This window comes from Pocillopora damicornis, chromosome 13 (genome assembly GCF_964200805.1).
Source record: "Pocillopora damicornis chromosome 13, jaPocDami1.2, whole genome shotgun sequence".
NCBI lineage: Eukaryota > Metazoa > Cnidaria > Anthozoa > Scleractinia > Pocilloporidae > Pocillopora > Pocillopora damicornis.
In genome coordinates, this window is record NC_142682.1 from 18,463,842 (window position 1) to 18,489,251 (window position 25,410).

Below are 25,410 nucleotides of genomic sequence, written 5' to 3' on the forward strand. Positions count from 1 at the left end.
ATTGTTAAACAAATTCTCTTTGTCAGCACTATAGGAAATGTATAGAGAACAGTGTGGAGATGATGCATGCTGATGTTAGGGTGTAAAGGGATGTAACAAACTAATTACATTAACAGACATAACTTGTCTGTGGCTGAGGTATATAATATGGACCAAATAGAAAATAGATTCTGTTGTTGTTGTTATCCTACAAAATGAGCGATGGCAATGGAAGAACATTTCAACTAAGGAGAGTTCTCTTGCCAAAACGCCAAATTATGAAGCAACACATTTCTTAAGATAGGTAAAGAACTTAAAAGGAGAAGGGATCTGCTTCATACAAAGATCCATGTGTGTGATAGCTCAGTTGAGAGTTCAGTTCTCAAAAAATTACCAAAGAAGCAAGCTAACCTTGGTGAGGAGCACTGATCAATTTATTTTGCCGATGGTTCATACTTCCTGTGACAGGAACAGGTGGTAGTGGTAGATCACATATCTGCCTTTTAGGGAGATCTTTCAGTGAACCTGTTTGACGTGTGGGAGGGGGTGGAGGGGCAGGCCTTTGTTTAGCTGATGCAGATCTTGGTAGCGTTGATGGTTTTCCCACAGAGGAATTTGCAAGATCACTTCCTCTTCCAGATAGAGATAATGATTGTGTTCTCTGTTCCGAAGCATCATTTAACACTGCCGAACACACATTCTTGCTGCCTCCTTCTGATTCACCATCTGTAACTAGATCTGACACTAATACATTGTCTTCTGATTGTCTTCTTTTTCGTGGTCGTGGTACAGGTGTTGGTCTTTTTGCTGATAGCCTCTCGGGTGCTTTTGGCACTACCCTTGGCTCAGTTGTTGCTGCAGCTGTTTCTTCATTACTCTGCAGAGTGGAGCTTGCTTCATCACTTCCATTGTCTGTGTTAGGCAATACAGGACAGCTTGAAGTTGAATTCATTTGCACCTGAGGTTCTTTCTCATCAGAGGAACTAATATTTGCAACACTATCAGCATTAGAATTACAAGAAATCATATCTTGTTCTTGCATACCATTCTGTACACTACCCTGTGGGGTCCTAATCACTCTCCTGGGAGGTTTTGAGGGGGCCCTTTTTGCTGGAACATCAGGTTGTTTTGATTGAACTTGGAGTTGATCCACTTCCACATGCTTAGCATCTTGTAGAGGAGTATCTGAAACTTTTGAAGTCTCTTTAGAGGGTATCTCTCTTTCTTCTAAATCTGCTCTTGGCGGAATAGGAGGAGGTGCTTTCAAAGAGCTGGATTTTTTCTTCGGTGGAAGTAAAGGAACGTCAGGAACTTTAGTATCAAGGCCTTCACCTGCGGTAATTTCACAACTGTCTTCCTTCGGAAGCTGATCATTACAAGCACTTACACTTTCGTCTTCGCTAACAAAATTTATGAGCGAGTCCTGCTGCTCAGTTCCCGTTTCAGACCTGTCTGTTGTTACGTCCGTGTTCGGGCTGACACTGCCATCTTCCTCGTTCGTGAAATCCATACCAAGTTTTTCCCTGAGTTTCTCCGTAAACATAAGAAATCTTTTTCGATGATATGGCATGACGATTCCCATCTTATCAAGGGCATCTTCATTTATTGAGCAACAGGTCTCCAGTGATGTAAAGCCGTTTGACTCAAGTTTCTCAGCATACCTATCGAGTTTGACTTCGGCCAACAACCATTCTCTGACCGCGTCAAAGTCTTCCTTTGCGGTAGCCATAAGAAATCAAACGCTCACACTCTTGCAAGGATCCATGTGGCTATAGATCAAAGACTAATAAATGATTCATCAGTAGGACTTTAAGTATGCACATTACCACCTTAAGATCGTTCAAAGCCTAGACTTAATTTACAAACGAGACTATGTTTTTGATATAAGACTTAAGCTTCCGGGACCTGTGGAATGCGCACAATCGGAATAAGGTGTTTTGCTGACCACTGTTCAGCAGTCACGGGACTAAGGCATACCTCGAGGGATAGTTACCCCGGAAGAGTGATCCTTTTAAGAGATTTTTACGAATTGATTTTAAGAAAACAGTGTCAAGATTATGAATTTGGGTATCTGAGTGGATTTAGAAGCGAGTGTAGCCAGACGGGGTAGAGCATCCCGGAACAAAAAATATTTTATGCACCCCTGCGTGTTCCCCCCCCACCCCACCCTATCTAAACAAAATGCCAAATATAACGCGCTATTGATCCGTTTCGATCCAGAAGTCAAAAGACTATCACTTTGGTTGCTTTGCAAGGTGAGAGTGAGTATTTTAACGAAGAAATGTACGAATTTCGCAAATTTTCACTAATGGTATCTGTGGTTGTGAAACTACCATAACAGCTTGGGCACGGGTGTTCATTTTTGCTTCAAGACGAGGTACGTGGTTTTCTCTGAAATGTTTGCAATTTCTCTCACGATTCTTAGGTGAATTTTACATAAATGTTTTAATGGTAATTGATCTTTAAAATGTAAGAAGAATCTAACATGAATGCAAACAAACACTAAACGCTTAGGTGAGTACAAAAGCCTTCAACAGAAAAATTCCGAAAAAAGCAGCTCTCCCCAGCCACTCTCCTCACAAGGTCATCTAGCATTCCATACTGCATCTCATTGCGCAAAGGTTTGGAATTTCACACCCTTAAGTTAAAAAAAGCCCGAAAATGCAAGAGGAAAAAACGAAGTAAAAATAATGATATGACACCTGATAAGCAAAAATCTGGAAAAGGCCCAGATGACGTCATTGTGGCAGCGGGACGAAGTGACGCAGTATGAACGACTTCTACTTTCGTCGAGTTCGAAGCACGTTTTCGTTGCTAATATCAGCCTTTGTCACTTTCTAACTCCATAGTTAACAATTTTAGGGTAGCTTAAATTTGCATGACAACAGCGCAGTTTGTGTGATAGCTTCTACACCTCACGGAGGTTAAAATATTCTCAAATTTTTTTCTCCCATCAGTTTTCCTTCTCTATTCATAGTTCTCAGTCATTTTAGCTTTCCTATCCTGGAAAGTGAAGAGGAATATCCGTTGACAATACTTTGGCGAACGCAAGAACAGTAAAGAAATTTCCGTACTGGATGGCCGTGTTTGGCGCAGGTAGGGACAAACTAGGAATAAGGAAATATTAGGATCATAACCTTGTCTAATCTGAGTGCGATGTTGCAGCTTTTTGATCAAGGAAAGCAAGCAGGATTTTTCAGCGAGGCGAGAAAAAGAGTCTTAGATAACTTCTTTCAGACTGATCATGGCCATGCCAGACTGTTTTATCGTAACTTATTGTCGGCTTTATCATCATTTTTTTTTCTTTTTTTTTCAGATAGAGGGGGTCGTACGTACCCTAAAGCATCTACGCATAGGTTTCGCCATTTTAAGGGTTTGATCTAATTCCAATCTCTCTCAATTTTCCGCCTGGGCTATTACTTCGATATAACTATAAGGATCCATCGAGATTATTGAAAATTTGCCAATTAAAGAATTTCTAAATAGCTCAAGAACATCGCTGAACCCGAATTCGCAGAGAAAAAGTTACGTGTGAGCAGACATAGCACGAGTAATACTTTTCTGTTTTTGAACGACATTCCCAAGATTTTTTTGTTTACTCCACCGAAAAGTAAAAATTCTACAACCGATAATAGAAAGAAAATTTTTTTTGATTTACAAGGAATCTGAAGATTGGTTTCAGTCTCAGTTACGACTTATGTCATTAACAGATATCAAGTCTTGCTTTAACAACGGGAAGTCTTATAAAGTGGCCACGAAAATATATCACTTTTAATTTCATTGCTTTCACTCATTTTTCATTTCGTTCTTTTTGTTTTTGCTTACGATACTACCATGCCGGCTGAAAGTATGAAAACCAATGGTTTGTTTCGAAGCTTGTCTCCACACTTAAAACAGTTTTATAATTAGACAAAGTTTGAACTTTAAAAGATCAAAGTACGACCATTAAAGTTTCCATTTAGATAAAACATAGGTTTGCCGTTGAAAGATAGGGAAGGTTTCTTTAAACTTCTATTTTCTTTCTTTATTTCTCTTAAGAGCACGATATTCTTCCAAGAGTTCAAAATTTTCCTATAGACAGTACATTATTATTGTGGCTCAAAATTCAGTTAAAAAAAAAAAAACATGCACTGAAACATTTGCCCATTCATTAGACTTTTCGGAGCCGCTTACGTAATCTTGGGAAAAGACAAAACAAAAGACCTCATTCCTTAAACTTCGTGGATAATTTGTCTAAATAAAGCGCAAAACCTTTTTCAGCTGTTCCATTCTTTTGTCTTTTTCTTATAACACATGTGCTGCTCAAAGGCAAAGATGACAAGGCAGTATTTGGAAGCCGACGTTATGCATCATGTGACATAAGCTGAAACCCGCCTGTTGACTGGCACTGAGTACCTTTTGTCAGGAGAGATTAAAGGGCCTCAGCTACCCAAAATAGGCCTTTTCTTACGATAATATAGTCTTTAAAAAGAATTTTATATTTGGAAATATCTAAACAGTGGAAATATCTTCATACAGAGTTGTAAACAAACAAGAATAATTACTTTGAATAATCTCGATCAACTGACCCCTGTCGAATCGCTTCACACTTCTGACGTCAACAGTATTTCCCAGACTCCCTTTCCGCACGAGTATATTTTTTTTTCGTGCTTTAGTGCCCACTAACAGAATAGTGAGTTGTCGAGTCTGTAAGCGATGTAAATCACAACGAAAGTCCCTATTTTGTTTTCCTTTTCTTGGGAAAGTCACAGAGATCAGTTCCTTGGGATTTTCGCCCCATTCAGGTTCAGCTTTGGTGAATAATACCGCCACTCGTTGCCCAGGATGGGTGACAGTGTTACTGCACGACATAGAGCAATACCGGATGATAAAGTAAGTGTTTTTCGAATTTTTCGTCCCTGATCGTGGTTTAACTTACATAGATGTAATTATTCGTCCATTTTTTTAGTTGAAAAGATCATATTTGGCTTATATGGGTAAATCTAGCAACTTTCCTGAACTGTAATCTTGCTGAAGGATCATTAGCGCAGGAACAATAAACCCCGAGTGTTTACTTCAAGAAGATCGATCAATAGAATTATTTATTGAAATCCTGGGTTAGGAACGACTTTTATCGAGACTGTCTCGACCACAAAATGAGACCTTTATTACAAAAGTTTGTCTCCAAGTAAGCGACACAGTTTTCATCTCCCACACATAATACACACACGTGTAAACGATGACTTCAGTATAATGAAAATGTTGGCAATTTTTGATACAAAAGTATTTTGAGATTCTATAGGAGTTGTCACTACGCAAAAATTGTCTCTTTAACAATTCACTGACAAAGAAAAATCGGTTAGTTGGTGAGCTTCAATCTTAATTTGTTTAGGGGAGTTCTTTAAAGCAATTTTATGGGACGCAGTCCCTGGTGTTTGTCAAATTGTTCAGTCATATAGATGAGCTTATGATTCGTGGCAAATTGCTTCATTTGTTCGACTACGTTCACAAGGACAAATAATAACTATATGTTAAAGAAACTGGAATTTTTCGTACGTGTTCATGATCATGTTCGAGACAGGAAAATCTTAGCGACCCTGTTAAGTGCGCGCCTATTCTTCCGTCGAAATAAAAGACAGAGACAAATGTCAAAACAGAGTTTGACTATTAGTATTTTGTGGTGCGTGTTTTTATATTTTTGACAGCTCTCAGATCAAAATTACACGACATGTAGTAGCTAGATGTCGCCCTTTTTATTAAATTTGAATATACACCATTTCTGTTCTAATGACAATGAAATATAGCATCAACGACTGCATAATTTTAGGCATGAAGGTCGAGAAGTCTTCAATTGGATTGAAAACTTATGTAATGTTTGCCATTAGTATTCGATCAGTTTATCCTTGTGATGCTCGTGTTGAAGCCTTAAAAAGGAAGTATTCTATGATTGGGAGCTAAATTCTAGATCTTTTATATATTGTTTACAAACAAAATTATAAGCAATAAAGTAGGTTATACCTCAAATGCTCGCTGTTTTGTGATGGTTTCTAATTTTTATCAAAATTAACGAGTATATCTTCTATAATTTTTCTTGCTTCCGTTTCTTAGGAGGTTTTTTATATTTCCATGTCACAAATTTAGAAGCAAATTCACCTAACAAGTCTGATTTTTTAAAATTATAAAGACCATCTGAATTTTAAATTAATTCATTTACCCCCTAAGCAATTATTTTCTTTAGTTAAATTTGTGTATTGTTTTGGTAATGTTGAATGCATTGGGTAGCTAATGAGCCCTATTTTATTGAATCCATGATCACGTATTACAGCACCAAGTGATTTTCAAATTTGTTCATTCTAAATAATAAAAATTTTCTTGAATGAGCAGTTTTTATTTTGATGGTAAGGCAGTTAGGTTTCCTCATAATGAAGATTATCCTCTTCTGACTTTGTTTAAACTTGCCAAATAGTCTAGAAATACAGGTCTCTGCATGGTGTAGGCAAATTTTTTAAAATACTTTTGTTTTTCCCTCAATGACCTTTGCACCCAATTTTTTCTGTTCTTTAACATTTTGTTTTATTGACATGACTGTTTCTCTGATGAAGAAAAAGAGCAAAGAAAACTGTGTCTCTCTGTGCTCTTGGTAATACTGAGCTGTCAGATGCACTACTGTAGAAAGACTGGTTGTGACAAAATTGGATCTGTGTTATGTCTGTGATCAGGTTTCATGAGGGAATACATCTGTGGCAGTTAAATATGTTACACAATAAGATGTGACTTTTATTTGAATTTTGATTATGGATAGAGTCTTTTATTCTCAGAATTTAATAAACCACAAGCTCAAGAGGGCTTTTAGAGCAAACTGAGATTTAACTTTTGTAGTTTAAGATATGCCAAATTTGTGAAAACATATTCTTGAATGGAGCTCCAGACCTTGGCATTGCTGGTATGCTTCCAGTCAAGTCTCAAGTGCTTCTCTGGAGACAAATAAATTGATAAGATATGAAAAATCCTTGGAAGAACCACTTTTAGCGAGACAGAGTTTACTCAGTGCATTACATTTTATATATAGAGATTGCAGGGAAACTCTTTTCAGGTACTTATATTCATGTAGGCTGAATTGCACATTTGGATAGCCATTATTTTTTCTCAGTTTAAAGATCATTTTAAAAGAAATATGTATATGAAATTATAAATGCAGAAAACCAAAGGGCTCAAAGTTATGTCCTTGGAAAGTTGTGTTTCTGGAACAGTTTTTGCAGAAAAAATGCAAACATGATACATTTACTGTTCTGCAGTAGTCTTCCAAAGGACAATCTTGTTGACAGGTGGATCAAATAAAACCTTGTAATCTGCAATGTGATATCCTCTTTGATCATGACAGCAGAGAGGGCTTCAGACACTGGAGTCTTCAACAGGTTTCAAAAATTAACTGGTGCATAAGCTAACAATAATGTGCCAACACTCAACACTATGCGAGTCCACTCTTGCAATTGTTTTTGTCACACTCACACTTAAAAAACTGACAGAAAGTTGCTGTTATGGGCTCCATTGCTATGCAGAGGTGCAATTGTTGTGAACTGCATCTGCTTGATTTTATTAGAATCTTTCTCAATTAATGTACATTCAGTCAATTGTTAGATGTGAAAATGTGATCAAGATTTGAGTAATATTTTGTCTGTTGTGATAGATGTGAATTTGCAGGAAAATTTACAATCGCGCCTTTAGAATTATACCAAAATAGCACAGGGCACTTAACCATTTACACCCTAACATGGGTATTCATATTCTCCACACTGTTCTCTGTACATTTAGAAAGTGCTGACAAGGAGAATTTGTCTGACAATCACAAGTTTCTTTAATTGGTGATCATTTCCTTTATTCTCATGACATTTATAGGTGATTCAGTGGTGATATTGTAAAGAGAAATTAGATGTTAGTCACTCTTGGGGTTTAAAGGGTTAACACAAGTGCACTGGACCCTGGTCAAGAATTCTGGGTTTGAGACCTGGCTTGGTCATTGCATTTTGTTCTTGGGTAAAACTTTACTCTCCTAGTGCTTCTCTCCACCTAGGAGTATAAACTCATACCATCAAACTGTGAGGGAAAGTTTGGGAAAATGTTGGGAAATGTTAGGAGGTAACCTGCACCATCTTTACCTTAACACGGATCACCCATATTTGCACTATCATTTTATGGTTTAAAGAACAAATCGATTTTAAACTAATCCAACTTGGATTTTTGAATCCTGAAGGGCAAACATACTTCTCAAACTCTGCTCACAGATTTTGTGATTCTTGTCATATTTTTAGATTAAGACACAGAAAACCCTCCTGATTCAAGAGTCCTCTTATTCTAAGCAACTTCTTTTCTGTTTTACTTTTCCATCAGATATGTTTGCGGTTGATCCTGGTATCTGGCAAGACACATGAATTTTTATTTTCACCCAGTGATACAGCATATTACATAACACAACACGTCTATGAAAACTGGCCTGAAGGTTTGTTGTTGTTTGTAGGTCCTAATACTTCATTTGCATTCTGTCAAAGGAAAAAGCCTCCAGCCTTAGCTTCTTTAAATTTTTGCTACCAGTGGGGCTTTTTTTTTTATTGTCAGAGCCTTTTCTCTATCAGGATGCAGAAACCCTAACTGAAAAAGAGCACTAGGTTGTTTAGAGGCATCTTTTTGCACAAACGATTTATTTACATGTTTGTAAACTTTTCGAGTCATGCAACAAGTTTAGATTCAAGTAGAAACTACAACAAATAGTATTTATGGTGATGACTGCTTGATAGATATGTTAGAATTCTAATAATTTACTTGTGCTTGTCTGATTTCAATTTTTCTATTAGTTGAAAATTCAGACTGTTCCCATACCAGTATTTGTTCTTAATATGTATTAAGTTTGTGTACAGAAAATATTAGTGAAATCCATTGTACTTTATATGACTGATTTAATGTACAACATGAAAAAAGAACACCATGAATATTAAGAAAAATGATCAGAGTTTGTATATCAAGTAGAGAGAAGAACCGATGTTCATAATTTCTTTGATTTTGTAAGGTTGGAAAGACGAAGCGGTCAGTTCCCATAATATTCTTAAACTTATTTATCATGGACGGTTTTTACATGGAAATGTGTCTTTAGGAGGTAGGTTGTTGGACTCTTTCAATGGTTACAGTACTGCAGATATGAAATAATCTGAAGAAGTAAGGAAAAGAGATGTTGCTATCTATATTACATAAGAGTTGAAGAGCATGGATTGAAGCTATGCTAAATACAAAGTTTGTGCAACTCATTCCCCTCTTTAGAGTACCTACTTAGGTAGATTGTTGCATATGGCCACTTTAGTGATAAGAAAACTATAACTTTGTTCCTATTTTGTACCTTATTTGGAGGAAAATTGATAAATTTATGAGGGTTTTTTTTATCAATGATAAATTCAGTAAAGCAGAACAAAAGTTAAACCAAACAAAAGGACATTTAAAATATGCGTCAACAACATCTCTCTATTCACTGAAACTTTGTTTTGCATCACTGCTTTAGAATCATTGTTGGTACCAACCACTTTTTCATTTAAAAGTTATTTTTCTCCAAAATGAAGCATGAAACGACAAAACAAACCATAGGATATCTTTGTTTTAAATTGACGGCCACTTGCAGAGATTTCCATATTTATTTTATGTAAAAAGATGAGAAGTTATGTAACTTTCTGCACAAAAGTATCTCAGTGTTATGGTTTGAGATTTGTTAAGTGGATTAAAAATATGAGTTGACGAAGCTCACAAAAAATTGAATTCAAAGTAATTGGGCCATACACATTTCTCCCACTGATTTTATTTCATGACAGCACTTAGCCTTGAGCCCGGAAAGCGCAGCGTGATGCACCTTGTTGCAAGAGAAAACTTACCTGAACCTGCCACACAAGGTAACTCCATCCTCAATGAAGTGGTAATTTAAGTAACATCAGTCACGAGAAGTTTGGGGGAAAGAAAACATTTTCAGAGTCCTTTGTGTTGAAGACAAAATTTATTAACAGAACTCCAAAGTCATTCTACCAGAATATTGATGTTGTGCAGTCTTTCTGTCAAAAGGATACCTGGAGTCTATAGTACAACATGTGGGCAATGGAACAAACATAAATTTAAGTCAAACAGCGTTATCATTAGAAGGCCAGTAGGTGGTGGAAACCAGCCAACCCTCATACCATTTTGTGCTGTCTACTTTGTGAATTGTGATCAAAGACAGGAAAAAATTTAGTTTTGAACTGATTCTAACATGAATGTCTGGCTAAAAAATTTACTCATGTCATGCTTGTTAACGCGAGCATAATTCAATTCAGCCACCCACCTCAGTTCAGATCATACATGTGTTACATTTTCAAATGACAACCCTGAGTCAAAGATAAGAAGAGTGGAATCATGTTTTAAAGAAGAAAATTGCTTTCAATAGGAAATATTCAAATAGCCGTTTGATTAGTATTAAAAATAAGTTCAAAGAGGTAACAGTTGGTCAAAAATAAGAATGGTGAAAGTGGAAGAAGAGGAACATGCTTTTCAATGATGAACTGAAAAAATTAGACTAAATAAATATCTTACTTTCCTTTACACTTTCACTCCTAAGATCTAATTATTAATCATCCCCAATGTTTTCCAAACATTTCCTTTAATTTTCACTCTAAGAGTTTGGGTTTTAAATCAAATAACATCTAGTAATTTTTGTGGGTGTGTGTGCGTGACCTTTTTGTCAAAAAATTAATATTTCCAGTCACTCTTGGAAATAACAGAGTGGTCACTCATTATAAGCACAGGAGTTTTTTCATGTATTTACACAGGCAAACATATCAATAGAGTTTCAATTGATGCATAGGTGGGGTAGCAATAGTTTATAGTTAGTTTTTTAGTTACTCCTCTCAGTGCATCTTTGTCCAGAGAACACCATTGATATCTGTCAGATGCCATTTGGACAAGATGCCCCCATGTCCACCTGGTGTCTCTCTTTTCCCTTCCTCCAGTTCTCCTCCAGGTTTCCTCTCTTTTGTAAGCTTTTGGAGAATGATTTATATGCCAATACTTTTATTGTTTCATTTCCTTTACTAGACTTTGACACAACTTTTATCTCTTCAACAGGTCAAAGAAATCGTGAGAAAACAAGTGAACAAAGCTGTTGTTGTACAATTGTTTGACTTTTAGTTTTACTGTTTAGATGCTGAAGAGGTGATCTACTCCATATGTTCACTTCAATAGACTTGCCATTAAAATTTTTTAGAGTGTAACTCGACCATAATTTAGATAATCAGTGTGTACATGCATGTAATTATATTTGTGATTTAAGAAAAAAACTCAAAACACTTTTATGAGCAATTTTCAATATAATGTCAAAAGTCATCTTGGATTGTATTAGGTCTGCCTCACTTTACACTGTGACCAGCCTAAAAACTCTTGTTACTCTTTTAACAATCCTAATTCAAAATTATAAATAATAGCCCCTTGATTGCCTAAGTTTTCCTGTATTTCTGGCTCAGTTGTTCAAAGGGCAGATAACGTTATTCAACAGATAAATTTCTTTCCAGTGATTGAATATGTGTTGACAAAACACACCGCACAATACACCAGGTACAGATATATCCAATGGATAGGGTTATCCACCTTTCCAACAATGAAGGCCTGGTAGTCTGCTTCAAGTTCTCATTGGCCACTTATGATTTTCTTATTTGTCCCCATCAGTCATTGCAATTTTGTAGCTTTGGCTTTTGGGACACTGGATCAAAAAGTGCTCAATTAGTTAATTTAAATAGGTCAAATGAGAGAAGTCATCAAAGACATGAGTAATAGTTGTGTTAGTAATGGAAGATATTTTCTTCCTTTTTTACCATAATTTATTATGATCAATGATCACTCATAAGCTAAGAAATAATGGTTTTTTTAGTAAATATTTTTTTTAATTTCATGTTCTGGTCAATACATTGCAGCTCTAATTGTCATTTAAAGTAAACTCTTTAGATTTTCACTTGTTATAATCCGTTTTTCAATTGTAAGTCACTACTATATTGGCATATACATCTTTTGCTGCTGTGACATGTCTCAATCCCTTGTGACAAGTCATGTTTTTCTTGGCAAGAGTCTCAATTAGGCCTCATCTATGTTGGAAAATGGAATAGTAATTCTATTTCCAAGGTCAGGCTAGCTGTCATCTGCTCACCAAAAGCAGAACACTCTTCAAAGCAAATAAATTTGGAAACAGGAGACAACATTTTCCAAGCTCTTCTAGAAGAAACACTTGCCTGCAAAACCAAGAATGCAGGCAAGTGTTTCTTTTGGTAGTTTTTATTGCATTTTCAATAAAGCAAACTTGCTTCTCCTTGAAGAGGTATAGTGTTGCTTTCAAATTTACCCAGGGCTGAGCAAACATCACTCATATTAATATAATTTCAAAGCTTTCTTCATTGCAGCAAAAGTACTGCATAAGAAATCAATTTTTATGCATATAGATCAAGAAATTCTCAAAGGTTAAAAAAATGTGCTCTACAAATGTACTGGTTTTTCTAACTCCTGCCAGAGACAAGATGCATTCAACAATGTTAAAAGGTTGTGCCCAAAATTTATGGTGAGAGGTGATGGTTGGGTACTTGTAGGCAACACCATGTTAACCATTTTTGTTGTTGTGATTCTTGTCACATATGGCAATTTTTAAGCTCAACAAACCCACTATACTCTGCCATTAGGCATCTTTTACCTAATAACTTTACAAGGAGTTGTAGTTGCCATGTGGCACTTAGAGACAGGAGAAGTTTTAGGAGCAATGCAAATGTGTAAATCACACTCGGGAGATATAGCATGACTTTTTACTTATCAAAATGTTGTTAAGATCAAATTTTTCTTTCAAGAGTATTCCATGTCATTTAATAGCTTACACTATGCCTTATTTTTTACGTTGGTGTCACTGAAAAAGGCAATCCAATGAGTTGACTTATTATTTTGATCAATATACAGTATTTCCATTATTTTATGTTAAAGAGGGACACTGTTAGAAATTTTTATGTTAAGTTTGCCATCTTCTGAATTTGAAGAGATGTCAATTCAAATTGTTCCTTGGTATAGCAGAAGCTAAAGTATGCTTTAGATACCATGTTGGGATTTTGGTGCTGTTCAGTGTCATGCTCTTTCTTTGTTTTAAATCACATTACGATCACAACCATTTCTACCACTAAGAGACTCCTACATTTTTTCATTATTATTTCCTAGTTGCTTAACCACTGCAGTTTCAGTGAAGGTTTAATTTTATTAGCTATGTGCAAGGAATTTCATAACCCTCTGTATTATTCCCCTTTTCAGATTTTCTTGTCACCTTTGAACTCCCAGAGGTAATTACTAAGTTGAAATATACTTAAGATATGTTTTCAAACAAAATGGAGCTTGGTAATATTCTATTCAAGGTCTCAAAACTAGCTAACTAAAGAAAAAGTGTTATTTTCAGTTGGGATAATCTGTAGGGTATATCAGGTAAAAGTGTGCTTTCATTCTTGGTGACTGTTTTTGCCTATTGAGCATAAATAACTTAAATTTTTTTATAAAAAAAAATAGATTTTATTTTCTCACATGTTTACCTCACCTTATGTGAATATATTAAATAAACTGCTGAATAAAAGGTCTTACTGCATGTACACAGCCTTGTGCTTTTAATTGGAAGATGTACAAATTAAACAACTTTTATTCTGGAAATCTACCGATTTATCTGAACCCTTGACCCCCAAGATCTGATTTAATTAGTAACTCTTACTATTGCCTGCCATACAATTTTAAAGATGTTAGCTCAAAGAATTTGGGATTGAATCAACTACTAATCCTCTAATTGATAATTTTCTTTACTCTCACCTCTTGTCAGCTTGATATTGTTAGGAGAAATTCAGTCTTGGTCACTCATGTAAGTTAATGGCAAACCAGTAACTTGTTCTTGGAGCCTATGTTACAGATCTTTAGCAAAAGGGGTGTGCAAGACCCTCTCTCAAATGGCTGATGAGGGAAACAGAAACTTTGGAAACAAAGTTTAATAAGAACATGGTCCAGTTGGTAAGTAGCTAAAATTCTCATGGAGCGCAACATGGAAAGTAACCAGTCTTTATTTGCTCACCTGCCCACTTCATTCAATCGTACCGAAATTCCATGGCAAACTGGACAAGTTCTCCTGGTTCCCATCTACTTGCCCACTGAAATACTGATAAAGATTTCCCAGATCTATTGATTCATCATCGCTCATTGTGCCAGTAGGCGCATAAGGCTGTCACATTGTCTACCCAAACCCCCCTGTTGCCTGCCATTACCTTGGCCCAGCTCCTCCACCCCGCCTTGCCTCTCTCTCTTCTGACAATCCTTCTCCAAGAAGTCTTTGGTCTCCCTCTCACCCTTGGACCTTCCAGTGTCCACCCCAATGCTGTAGAACAGTCATTCACACCCTCTCCTGAGTATGTGTCCTAAACAGTTCTAACTTCTTTGCACCTTGTCGCTAATTTCATTGATCCTTGCCCTTTCAACTACTCTATTCTCTTGTTAGTCATTCTATGCCGCCATCTAATCCTCAGTATTCACCATAGGTATTGGCTTCGGAAACTGTTCAGTTTTTTTTCATCAGTCTTTGTGATATTCCATGTTTCACAACCATATAGCAGGACTGGTCGGACTGAAGTCTTGAATAGTCATATCTTGGTTCCCCTTCCTATTCCTCTGGCTGCCCACACCTTCCATAGCCTCTGGAATGCACCTTGTGCCCTCTGCAGTCTGTTCCTGATATCTTTATTGCCTCCACCTTCCTTGTCTACAATAGCTCTAAGATACACAAACTCCTTGACATCTTCCACTTCTTCACCAGTCACCACAGTGTTCTCCCTGTTCGGAGCAAACTCAGTCCTCAGTGACTTGCACTTTCTCGCATTTAGTTTAAGGCCTACTCCGGCTGCTTCCTCCATCAAACTCCCACTCTTCTCACCCAAGTCATTAAACTTAAATGGAAGTAGTGTGATGTCGTCTGCAAAATTGATATCCAACATTGTTGTTAAATTCCATTGCATCCCTCTTCTCTTGTCTGCTGTTGTCTTCCTCATGATCCAATCCATGGCCAGTAAGAATAAGAATCCTGACATCACACATTCCTGCTTTTTTACTCCCCACTTAATCTTGAACTGGTCTGATGTCTGGCATCCGTCAATCATTGCCCATTCAAACCCTTCATAAATGCCTACTATCACTCTCACCATCTTGTGCAGAATTCCATAGCTACCCATGATGTTCCACAAGCTTTCTCTTTCTCTTTTTTCTCTGTGTACCAAATCAAAGGCTTTTCCAGAGTCCACAAAGTGCATGTAAATCTATTGATTACTGTTTATAATCACCCAGATGATTTCTGATAGTTATTCAAAAGAGAGCCTCAGAAAAACAGGTGAAAATCAGAAAACAACAAAAATTGGATATTCAGAATCCTCCAAACCTTTTATAACAACAGAGAAAAACTTAACATTCACTCACCGTTACTTTCACTGCCATGCACACTAAAAGGTAATTAGACACATAATAAACTTCTGTTCTCCAGCCAAGTAGCCCTCTGAAGGGAAGCTTACCCTGGTTTACAAGTTATGAAGTGACAGAGGATTACTACTACCACTACTACCCTTACAAAACATGCCAATCCATCTAAAGGTTACCCTCAGTATTTCATTGACCTACCCTGGCAATTTAGTGGTATCCAATTATTTTATACTCCTGAGAGAGAGAGAGAGAGATAGAGAGAGAGAGAGAGGTACTGAAAGTGAAGTGTTTAGTTCAAGACAAGCCAGCTATTGAACACAAAGATCGCATCCAGGAGTCCTGTGCACTTGCTAGGAGGGCATCATGTCCCACACAAACACAATGAAATTTCAAAATTCATTGTTGCTTTTATTTTCTTGTCACCTGCGTGCATCCTCATTAACATACATATCTGATTTACACTTCTACTTTAACATGTAACTTAGACTATCTGATGATGAAGTAACAGTTACCATCTACCATTATTTCTAAAATAGAACTTACTTTATTTAAACCACTTTTATTTGAATATATTAATCACTAATTACTGTTTTATGAGATTTTTTAGATGACATGACAACACAGATAATTACAATCTATTTGAAGCACTATCATTAAATTCATTAGCTTGCTTCAAAGACATAACCTGGGAAAGCAGACACCTTTCTGTTCCAGACGATTTAAATAACTACCTGAGTGCAAAATATTCTTGATAACTTGAAACTTGCCTATATTTGAGATAATTTCTTGAAGGAACAAAAAAAATATAAACCATCTGCTTTGTGTGATTGATAACTTACTAAAATATTGTTTTCAATGTATTCAGTCTTTTGGGACAAAAGCATCACTGTGACAACCAAGTCAGAGACATATCAGGGAAATGTAGTTTTAGCAAATGTATGCATACCATTTAACTTTCAAGACATTTTTGTGTTATTTTACAAAAAAAAGTTGATTTAATGCAGGAATATGTCTCTTTCATAGACAGACTTGAAATGATTTTTTATTCTCTCTTTAACCCTGAGAAGAGATCCATATGCAGTGAACTACATTTTTAAGCAAACAGTTCTTGCTGATAAAATGAGGATGTAATCTTGATATGCAAAATACTTCTCTTTACCAATTTACAAGGAAATCTATAGCAGCTGGAAATGAGAATTTATCAATCAAATCTAAGGCAGTTCAAAGGTCAACCAATCTTTATGGGTAAGTTTTTCAACATTCTTTTCAAACTCCAGATTTCCTTGCTCACTCAATCTTTTTAATTTCCTGTCATTGTTAAAACATGATCTTTTTTTTTACCTTGACACCTGAGTCTATATCAATATCTAGCAAGTTTAACAAAATTCAGATTGCACCAGTAATATATCTTTTTTCCTTCACAAAACCTAATCTCAATCATCCTACTGCCTGTAACCAGGCCCTTCATCTAAGAGTTGTGTGAGAGACAAAGGCTTTTATCACTTACTTTTCATTTCTTGTCCATCTTTAAGCCTCTAAGTCTCCAGTAATATTTCTAATTGAAGAGCATGTTTGCTAGCTAATCATAACCTTTCTTCTTAACCCTTCAACTCCCATAAGTGATCAAGAGAAAAAATTCTCCAAACAAAATCAATACAAAATCAAACAGACAAGTGAAGAGAACAAAGTGAAAAAAAATACGATCAGGAAAATTATTAGTAAATCCTCTACCAAATTCTCCTTACTAACTTCATAGGAACTGTATGGCAGGAAGCAAGGAGGATTTTCATTAAGATCTTGGGAATGAAAGGCTAAATTTTACCACCTCAATGAATTTCCCAGAGCCTTTCCCCAAGTTCACCCTTACATCTGCTATTGAAAAGGTCGAAAAGGAAGGAAATATATGCGAACATGAATTGGACATTTTGTATGCATCAGTATCGTCAAAATGAAAATCGAGATAAGGAAATGTTCATCAACCATTCGACGCCTCCATATTTTCAACATCCGATTTTAATTTTAAGTAAAATAGAAATAAATGATAAAAATTAAATATCACCAGACTATTCACAGCAACCTGAACTTTCTCTCTGAGTAACTCTAGATAAATTCACTCCCTCAGTGGCAGAGAAATCACTTTTTGCTTTGGTTTGTTCCAATTCGTTCAGTCTCTTGACGGCTGCATGGAAGGCATTGTCCACATTCGTCGAGTCTTTTGCGCTTGTTTCGTAGTAAGGAATTCCCCCGATCTCCTGACAAAAGTTATGCGCTTCTTCTTGCGTCACAACCCTCTCGTCAACGTCAATTTTATTTCCCAAAAGAATAAACGGAAAGGTGTCCTTGTCTTTCACATCAGCGTAATACAGAAATTCCTTCCGCCACATTGCCAAATTTTTGAAGCTTTGAACATCGTCAACGGCGTAAACAAGCAAACACAAGTCTGATCCCCGGTAAAAAGGCGTCCTTAAGCTTTTAAACCTTTCTTGGCCAGCTGTATCCCAGATCTGTAAGGTGTAAGACTGTCCTTCGACATTCACATCTTTATTCAAGAACTCCACTCCAATTGTGTGGAAGGATTGCGTGTCGAACTTGCCGCTTACAAATCGGTTCATCAACGAAGACTTTCCAACACCGCCATCCCCGAGCAGAACAACTTTTAGAAACGTTGACTTGCTAGACATTCTGATTCGCCGTAGCGTACAAATTAACAAATCATACCGGGAGAAGAGACAAGAACAACTTATATACCTCTGATTGCCTTCGTTCCTTCAAATTAGCTGAGCATCACGTGATAGAGCAGAGTGAGATACTTCGGTTCGAAGTGAGTGATGGGTAACTCTGTTTCAGGTTCAAAATAACAAGTTACTTTTGAGGAACATGAGGTACACGCCTAACAATTTTTGTTTTCGCAAGGTGAAAAGTCAAAGTTTGAGTGGAAAGTAAAGGAATTCTTGTCTTAACAGTAATATCATCAGAATAGCTTTCTAAAAATTGCTAGTAAGTCAGAAAAACAAGTTAGCCTGATATCCAAACAATATCCAGGCAAATTTGGCTGCCTCCTCAATGCCTAGCATGATAAAACTTCCATTTACAAATTTTGAGATAATTTAAAATTCAATGTAAATGCAGATTTTTTATCTTTATATTGGATCTGCAACTATATTCCACAAAACAACAAAATGAAATATCTGAAACGTTATTTCAATAATTATTTTTGGGAGGATAATGTTGTATTTGGAAAGATAGAGTGATTTCTGGAGTGCCCCAGTGGTGCTTGGTTATGCAAAAGACCTCTCTCACACTGGAATTAAGTGTAGCTATTGTACAAAAATGCCAAACACAAATTAAATGACTCATTTCAGGCTTAATACTCAAATAAGCAAGGAAACAGAGAGAATTTCTTTAAGGGAAAATGGAGCTGCATTTATTAAATTATTTTTGGCAAATTTTACACTTGATTTAAGCTATAAAACACAAAGTAATATAAACATTGCAGTTACTACATGACCACCAAATGAAGTGTGCCAAGTGGGAAACTTTTATTGTAAATTAAGTTACCAAATGACTAGCCTACAGGACAGATGTAATTTTTTTGCATCATTCAGGTGAACAGAGGCAGACAAAAAGCAAGGAGTGCAAAAAAATAACACATGTATGCATACTATTGTTCAAGCTCTTCCCCTTGAGCATAACCTGCATTTTATGTTCACTTCACAATTACCTCCAATCTCCTGAAAAGCACAAAAAAAAATCACACTTGTTCTCCAAGCTACCAAATCACTGATCAACAGTACAATGTTCACAAAGCATTCTTCAACATAGCACTTGATGCACTGTTGTACTGAATCCAAAGATGTAAGTGATGAGGTATGGGTGGACTAGGTGCATTCCATCCAGTCAGTTGGTGAACTAGTTCCTCAGGTGAAATAAATTTTTCTCTCTTATTTCCTTGAACTACTGTATTCTTTGTTAGTGCAACTGCATAAACAAAGCCATCCTCTCCTGTGAATTGCTGCTCTAAATAGAAAGCACTCTCATCCCATGCTATGACTCTTGTTTTCAGAAATACTTTTTGAAAAAGTTCAAGTGATCGCCGATAACGCACACTAGCAGTAGCGATTGTCACACCACACCTACTCTTTCTCATTACACGCATCATTCCACTTGAAATCCACAAATTAATTCTTCCAAAGTCACATTCACGGAGATACCTGAAGTAGAAAAAGGCATGAATTTTTTCAAGCAAGAGCTAAATTTTACACCATAGCTAATCAAGAGTTGGTAACAATTCTTTACAACACTTTGCTGGTAATCATGTTCCTGTTACCCTCTTTTGATTACCTTACACTGCAAGGAAATTATGTTGGAGGAAGGCTAGCCTATGTTTGTCAAAAATAGTGGTCATTCACAATTTAAGAACAAAATCCTAACTGTTCCCAAATGCCAATAAAATGCTGACGTATGACCACCCTAGCAGCAGAAGTACCCTTAGTCCCCATAATTCTGTGTTTAAAAGTAAATGATTTCTCTTACAGCTTTCACTTGAAAAAAAAACTTAATGCAGAACACAGAAGAGCATTTACAAGAAATCTTTCCTGCTTCTGCACTACCATGTTACTTCAACATCCCTTGTCATTTCATTTTCATGTTGAAAGACAAAGTACAATTTTGCAAGCTACAGGCAGTATTTTAGAAAATCACCAACAAATTTTTTATAAGAAATAACATCCCAGCCAGCATTCTCACTAATTCTTAGAATTTTCAGTCACATAAATTTCATATCCAGTGCTGCCATTTTGAAGATTTGTCGAACACTCCTGATAATTTATTGAAGTAAGAGAAAGTTAGGTTGTGTCAAGGACATCAGTGCAATACAAACGATAGTAATACATGTACCTAGAAAGTCATATTTTTTTAACACACAAAGAAAGTGAAAGAAAAGACAGCTAACATGAATAAAAAGCGAAAGGATCGTCAGTGTTCCAGAAGAAGAAAAAAATGGTAACTGGTTTCGGAAAGATATGTTAGAAAAGGAATGAGACCTTAATGTAATTACAGAGAGCGCAGAACCTCGAAAAAATACTAAAATCGTTAATTTAAGATAAAGCGTGCTGCTTCCCCGTCAGAGAACTAAAAAAAATTAGTTTGAATCGAGTTCCTGTTTCAAGAAAATATGGGTTTTTGAATAAATACAATGACATATTATTTATTCATGATCAAAGACATGATGTTTCCTTTTTGAAACACACTTCCAAATATTCCCCTGAAAACTGTTCATTCATCATGGTTACATATCTCACCTAGCATTGTTCATGTGAAGATTCAGATCAATATCCGACGGAAGGACGATGAAAGTCGTCTCAAATACTTCCAAGAAATCAGGGGACAAAGCTCTACTAAAAATAATCTTTCTCAAAACAATCCACGTCACGCGTAGACTCCAATTCACGTCAAAAAACATATAAAGAAGGGGAACTATGAAGGCATATACTCCTAGCAGTCTCCTTAGAAGCACTGCTGTCACAATAATAGCCAGAAAAACCAAAATTAGATTCTTCACTCGCCCCATAACTGCCCACTCCACAGACTGAGCAGTTCTCAGATCGCTTTCAGTGGGGAAAGCACTATACAACATCGTCCTAAACCAGATGAGCCCACGACATATCAGCGGCATCTTGTATGAGTATCCGCAGTTTACAATGTGACTTCCGCTTTTTCTTGTTGACGCGTACTCACAGTGTACTCGAGTGTTAGGAAGTTCACGTAGTGCGTCCGAGCCAGTTTCTGCCAGATTTGAACAGAAAAACAGGTCCTTTGTTGGACTGTAATGATACTTTGATGGCGCTGTTAACGAAATGTTTGGCCGGTTCGTAAGTTGTCAACCTGGTTTCGGTCGATCTGATTGATTGGCAACACCTCTTGAAAATCCTACACACCATCGACCTAAGCCTCATAGCTGCCAAGTGAGCAGAAGAACAATGACATCAAAATACTCGAGAAAGATAAGTATTAATTTTAATTGCATTTGTGCTAAACTTATATGTACAGAAATTTCTGAAGAGGTACTTAATCAGAAGATATCACATGATAAGCCTTCAAACTTGTGTTAAATAAATTGATGTACATATTTCACAATTTTAAGATGATTGTGTGATGACAATACACCGACGGTCAACATTCGAATATTCAGCTTGAGCTTCCTCCTAAAAGTTAAGTATTTCAATTTGAACTTGTAGAATATAACCTATGGATTAAATGTGGGTCTATAAGTATCATCCATGAAATTCTTACAGGCAATTTTCATCATGATATTAAAGCACCACAAACTCAAGAACAAGGAAAAATAAGTTACGCAGAAAACTGAGTTACGCAGAAAACTGACGGAGAAATTCATAGTTTTCATAATTTTGAATTCATTCATAATTTTGAATTACAAATCATTCAGACCATAGCCACATATAGACTTTTAGATTGTCACTGCTTTTCTTTTGGTGATTGCATGATATGGTACCCGTCTTGACGTTCTTGGGAAAGGAACCATATCATGCAAGTCCAGGCAGTTGATGTAGTGTTTGCGCATTTTGTCTTAGTCATATGACTGCGCTGTGGGGTCTAGGCCATGGCATAAATCTGTAGCAAATGCCAGTGCAAACAAGCCACAGTCATTTGAATTTGTTTGCTTTTGTACTCTTTCATTACAAAAAGTGACTGTAGAACCAGTATACAATAGCATGCGACATGAATGATCAATGGCAACCGCGCTTACATTTTGATATAAGCTGTCATACACCTTGACAGTTCCAGGACTAGTAGCTATTGTGCTCAGGCAAACCCAGTGTGAGCCAGTGTTTATGATCTGTACAAACTCACTAATGGCTGGAGTGACTAATGCACCCACAATAACAGGGTCCCTTAGACCATCTACAAGAGGGAATTTTTGTTTTAGGAGGATCTGACCAGCATGTATCTCAGAATCACACAGCCATGTTGTCTTGTTTAAAATGAATCACCTATACTTATTTTAATTACATCAGTGCTGTCTTCTTCCTTCAGTGACTGTGGTTGTTGATAGGACTCACTATCACTTCTAAGGCAGTAAGGCCTGAAAAAGAAATTATCATCTGGGCTTTCTTCTTTCCACTTCTTGATTTTTAAGTCAAGGTTTTCTTGATCAATTTGTGAATGTCTGCACACCACTGTGGCACAATACATGTGGTTCCTGACATCCATGGTTGTTGGGAAGAACCGTCTGTTGGTTAGATCTGGAGGCTGTTGGCCTGTGAAAAGTTCCTTCTTAACATAATGATGCAGGTGCCGTTGCATTTCAGAAACACAATTAACACCACTTCCAACAAGCTCATGAATTTTTTTAACCAGTGTCTCATCAATAGGCTGAAGTAGCCCAACAGTCTGGTTACACAACAAGAAAGAAAGAATAATTGCTTTATTATTAATTCATTTAAAAAATTACACAACCTCATCCCCAGGTTTTCTTGGTCAACGGTTCAATAACCTGGAGCCGGCTGCTTTTGATGTCATTGGTTCAATATGAGAAAATTTTTTCCAAATTTGGTCAACAGCAGCTGGTTATGATGAAATATGTGAGCGGTTTTAACCTTTCAGAAACAGGGAAATATTTTGAATGAATATTAATGCAAATTATACCATCATTACTATCGGCAGTCCTCTGGTAGGGCTTTTCAGTAATAGTTACAGAATGTTATAATTACAGAGTACTGAACACTGTATTTTTTAAGAAAATCCATTTAAAAAGTCCATGACAGCATTCCATTAAAACAGTGCCAGTGGAAATCCCTCTCCGATAAAATTGTGATATTATAGTCTTGACATTGAGTTTGAGGAATGAGTGCCAGTGTAGCTAAAAGAAGCTCTACATGTAGTACATTTTATTGGTCTTTTGTTGTGATGTATAATCTTTATTCATTCTTTATATATATTCGACATGACAGTGGAAGCAGCACAGTCTACAGTAGACTGATGATCTGTGTGAAGTTAAGTCACCTTCAATTCCCCACCAAACTTCAGTTTCCTGGTTCCAAAAAAAATTTAATTGATGGCCAAGTACTTACCCTCCCCATGGGGTGAAATAAGTGATCCGTAGGTTTAGGAAGTAATATGTAAATACGCTCCTCTGTAGCTATTGTTTGCTTCTTTTCTGACTCTAGGGATGTTCTCAGAAATTTTGACATTGTCTCCCTTCTACTCTTTGTGTTCTCTGAAATCTAACGATACAATGTTTTAATTAAAATAATATTTAAAAAATTGGTTTCTAAAATATTCACTCTGTTTCCATTACAGGTAAATTTGTTTCAATTCTGCACAACGAAATGTCCAGGTTGTCTTATCATATGTCCACTTCACCTACATGTAACACAAGGCCCATTAGGATTAAGCACCCTTTATTAGGCTAGTGATCATTCATGTTAATGGAAGTGCCCCCTGAACCCTTATTCAATAATTAAAATAAACTGACCTTATTTTCAGGATACTTGATTATTTTCCTTAGGTGGATCTTTGCTGGACAGTCACATTTCTTCGTATCCTGTACTATAAAGCACTGTTTGGTGTTGTTATAGCAGTGATCATCATTCTCCTTCTGAAACCAAATAGATTTATTGGATTGTTAGATAGAGCAGTCATATGGGAATAGTCAAGTTATCAATAAACTTAGAAGTAATGAAAAGTATCCTTTAAAATAGTACTTGATTCCTACCTTGTAAACTGCAGTCACAGTGGTCCTTTTTTGCGACTTTGCTTATTTTAACAAATAAAATGTGATATGTCCTTTTACTTGCAAGTGGTAAAAAAGAAAACATTAATGCCTGCTATTAGCCCTGAGGGAGAGGTGAGTGCTCACCAACTTGCTTAGAAAAATCAGTTGGGACTTACCACCTTGTTAGCTTAAGAGCAAATAGGTGAAGGTAAATCAATAACTATGTAATGCCCTACATATGATATCCTCTTTGGGAGTCCTTAAATAATAATATCATCTTGTTTACATTCTTATTTAGTTAATTATTATGCATGCTTACATCTTTTTGTAGTCTCTTTTGAGCCTCCTTTCTTTTGAGTGCCTCATTTCTGTCTGGCCCATTTTGGCATTCTAAAACTTTGACCCCCACAATTTGGAATGGGATGCCATCAAAACTTAGTCTGCATCCTGTCATCTCCTGTGAGTCAGCCCATTGTAAACGGTGGTTCTTAGCATTTTTATCTGCATTTTCTTTTATGTGAGAAGAGGAACCAAGCTAAGTTAGCAATACAATACATGTACACAAACACATACGTACATATGTACACATGGGTGCTTAAAATGGAGGGCCTGAAAATCAAGCCTGCCCCACCCAGATGTAGCCCAAGGATTGGTGTAATGGATGGGGATGCTGGCAGCTGTGTGTCAATAGCACTGAGTAGGGTTTTGACACTTTAAGCTTGATCTTAATTAATTAAGCATTTCTTGTCAACTCTTGCTGCAGGCTCACAGTAAATTGACACTTGAAGCTAAGTTGAATTTTAATTACATGTTAATTTTGAAAGTCTAACTGACCAGGGTAAACCGAAGAATAATGATGTGTACATGTATTCTTAAGATATCAATAATTATTGGAAAAAAGTTAAATCCCTTTTTTTATTTTGATTTATCTATATTTCATGTTAATAACACGATCTCACACGCCCCTGGCTTTAAATACCTATAGTGTCTAAATAAAGTTATACTTCACTTTACTTTACTGTCAGTATGGTTTATTTTGTAAATCTTTACATGTGAGCTTACTTACCCAGCCTACTGCAATTTGAAAATCCTCTTGTTTGTTTAAATACAGTGAAGCGTGTCGTCGTAGCTATCTCGTACTGTTTTATGAGTTCGTCAGCGCTGCTTTCATCGTTAACATACCCGTAATAAGGGTCAAACTG

The 25,410-nt window shown here is 36.5% G+C and overlaps 6 protein-coding genes and 1 long non-coding RNA gene across 7 annotated transcripts in view; 2 read left to right on the forward strand and 5 right to left on the reverse strand.

Annotated features, from left to right (window-relative positions):
* Positions 1-1,908, reverse strand: part of LOC113670674 (arf-GAP with Rho-GAP domain, ANK repeat and PH domain-containing protein 1) — a 30,155-nt gene extending 28,247 nt beyond the window's left edge. Inside the window, exon 1 of the mRNA XM_027186851.2 lies at positions 391-1,908. Within this exon, the coding sequence (XP_027042652.2) occupies positions 391-1,708 (1,318 nt within the window). The 5' untranslated portion in view covers positions 1,709-1,908. The remainder of the gene's footprint in view (positions 1-390) is intronic.
* Positions 1,909-2,832: 924 nt separating this feature from the next.
* LOC113670662 (ubiquitin-like protein 3) lies at positions 2,833-13,619 on the forward strand. The gene is made up of 5 exons (XM_027186837.2): positions 2,833-4,851; positions 8,347-8,455; positions 9,020-9,106; positions 9,807-9,884; positions 11,086-13,619. The coding sequence occupies exons 1-5, from the start codon at positions 4,804-4,806 to the stop codon at positions 11,139-11,141; spliced, it is 378 nt and encodes a 125-aa protein (XP_027042638.1). The 5' UTR covers positions 2,833-4,803; the 3' UTR covers positions 11,142-13,619.
* A 1,029-nt stretch (positions 13,620-14,648) lies between these two features.
* LOC149035799 (uncharacterized) lies at positions 14,649-15,311 on the reverse strand. The gene has a single exon (XM_089191336.1). It carries the CDS (start codon positions 15,309-15,311, stop codon positions 14,649-14,651), a length of 663 nt encoding a protein of 220 aa, XP_089047462.1.
* Positions 15,312-15,861: 550 nt separating this feature from the next.
* LOC113670675 (ras-related protein Rab-9A) lies at positions 15,862-18,155 on the reverse strand. The gene has a single exon (XM_027186852.2). It carries the CDS (start codon positions 18,153-18,155, stop codon positions 17,538-17,540), a length of 618 nt encoding a protein of 205 aa, XP_027042653.2. The 3' UTR covers positions 15,862-17,537.
* LOC113670678 (protein THEM6) lies at positions 15,862-21,088 on the reverse strand. The gene is made up of 2 exons (XM_027186854.2): positions 20,775-21,088; positions 15,862-19,685 (listed from the first exon to the last, which is right to left on the reverse strand). Exons 1-2 carry the CDS (start codon positions 21,041-21,043, stop codon positions 19,274-19,276), a joined length of 681 nt encoding a protein of 226 aa, XP_027042655.2. The 5' UTR covers positions 21,044-21,088; the 3' UTR covers positions 15,862-19,273.
* Positions 21,089-21,471: 383 nt separating this feature from the next.
* LOC149035800 (calcium-responsive transcription factor-like) lies at positions 21,472-24,712 on the reverse strand. The gene is made up of 4 exons (XM_089192398.1): positions 24,528-24,712; positions 23,969-24,091; positions 23,565-23,717; positions 21,472-22,884 (listed from the first exon to the last, which is right to left on the reverse strand). The coding sequence occupies exons 1-4, from the start codon at positions 24,660-24,662 to the stop codon at positions 22,471-22,473; spliced, it is 825 nt and encodes a 274-aa protein (XP_089048524.1). The 5' UTR covers positions 24,663-24,712; the 3' UTR covers positions 21,472-22,470.
* LOC149035801 (uncharacterized) lies at positions 22,804-24,280 on the forward strand. Its single transcript, XR_016182561.1, has 2 exons — positions 22,804-23,075; positions 23,794-24,280. It is a non-coding gene; the product is annotated as an uncharacterized LOC149035801 (long non-coding RNA).
* Positions 24,713-25,410: the final 698 nt, after the last annotated feature.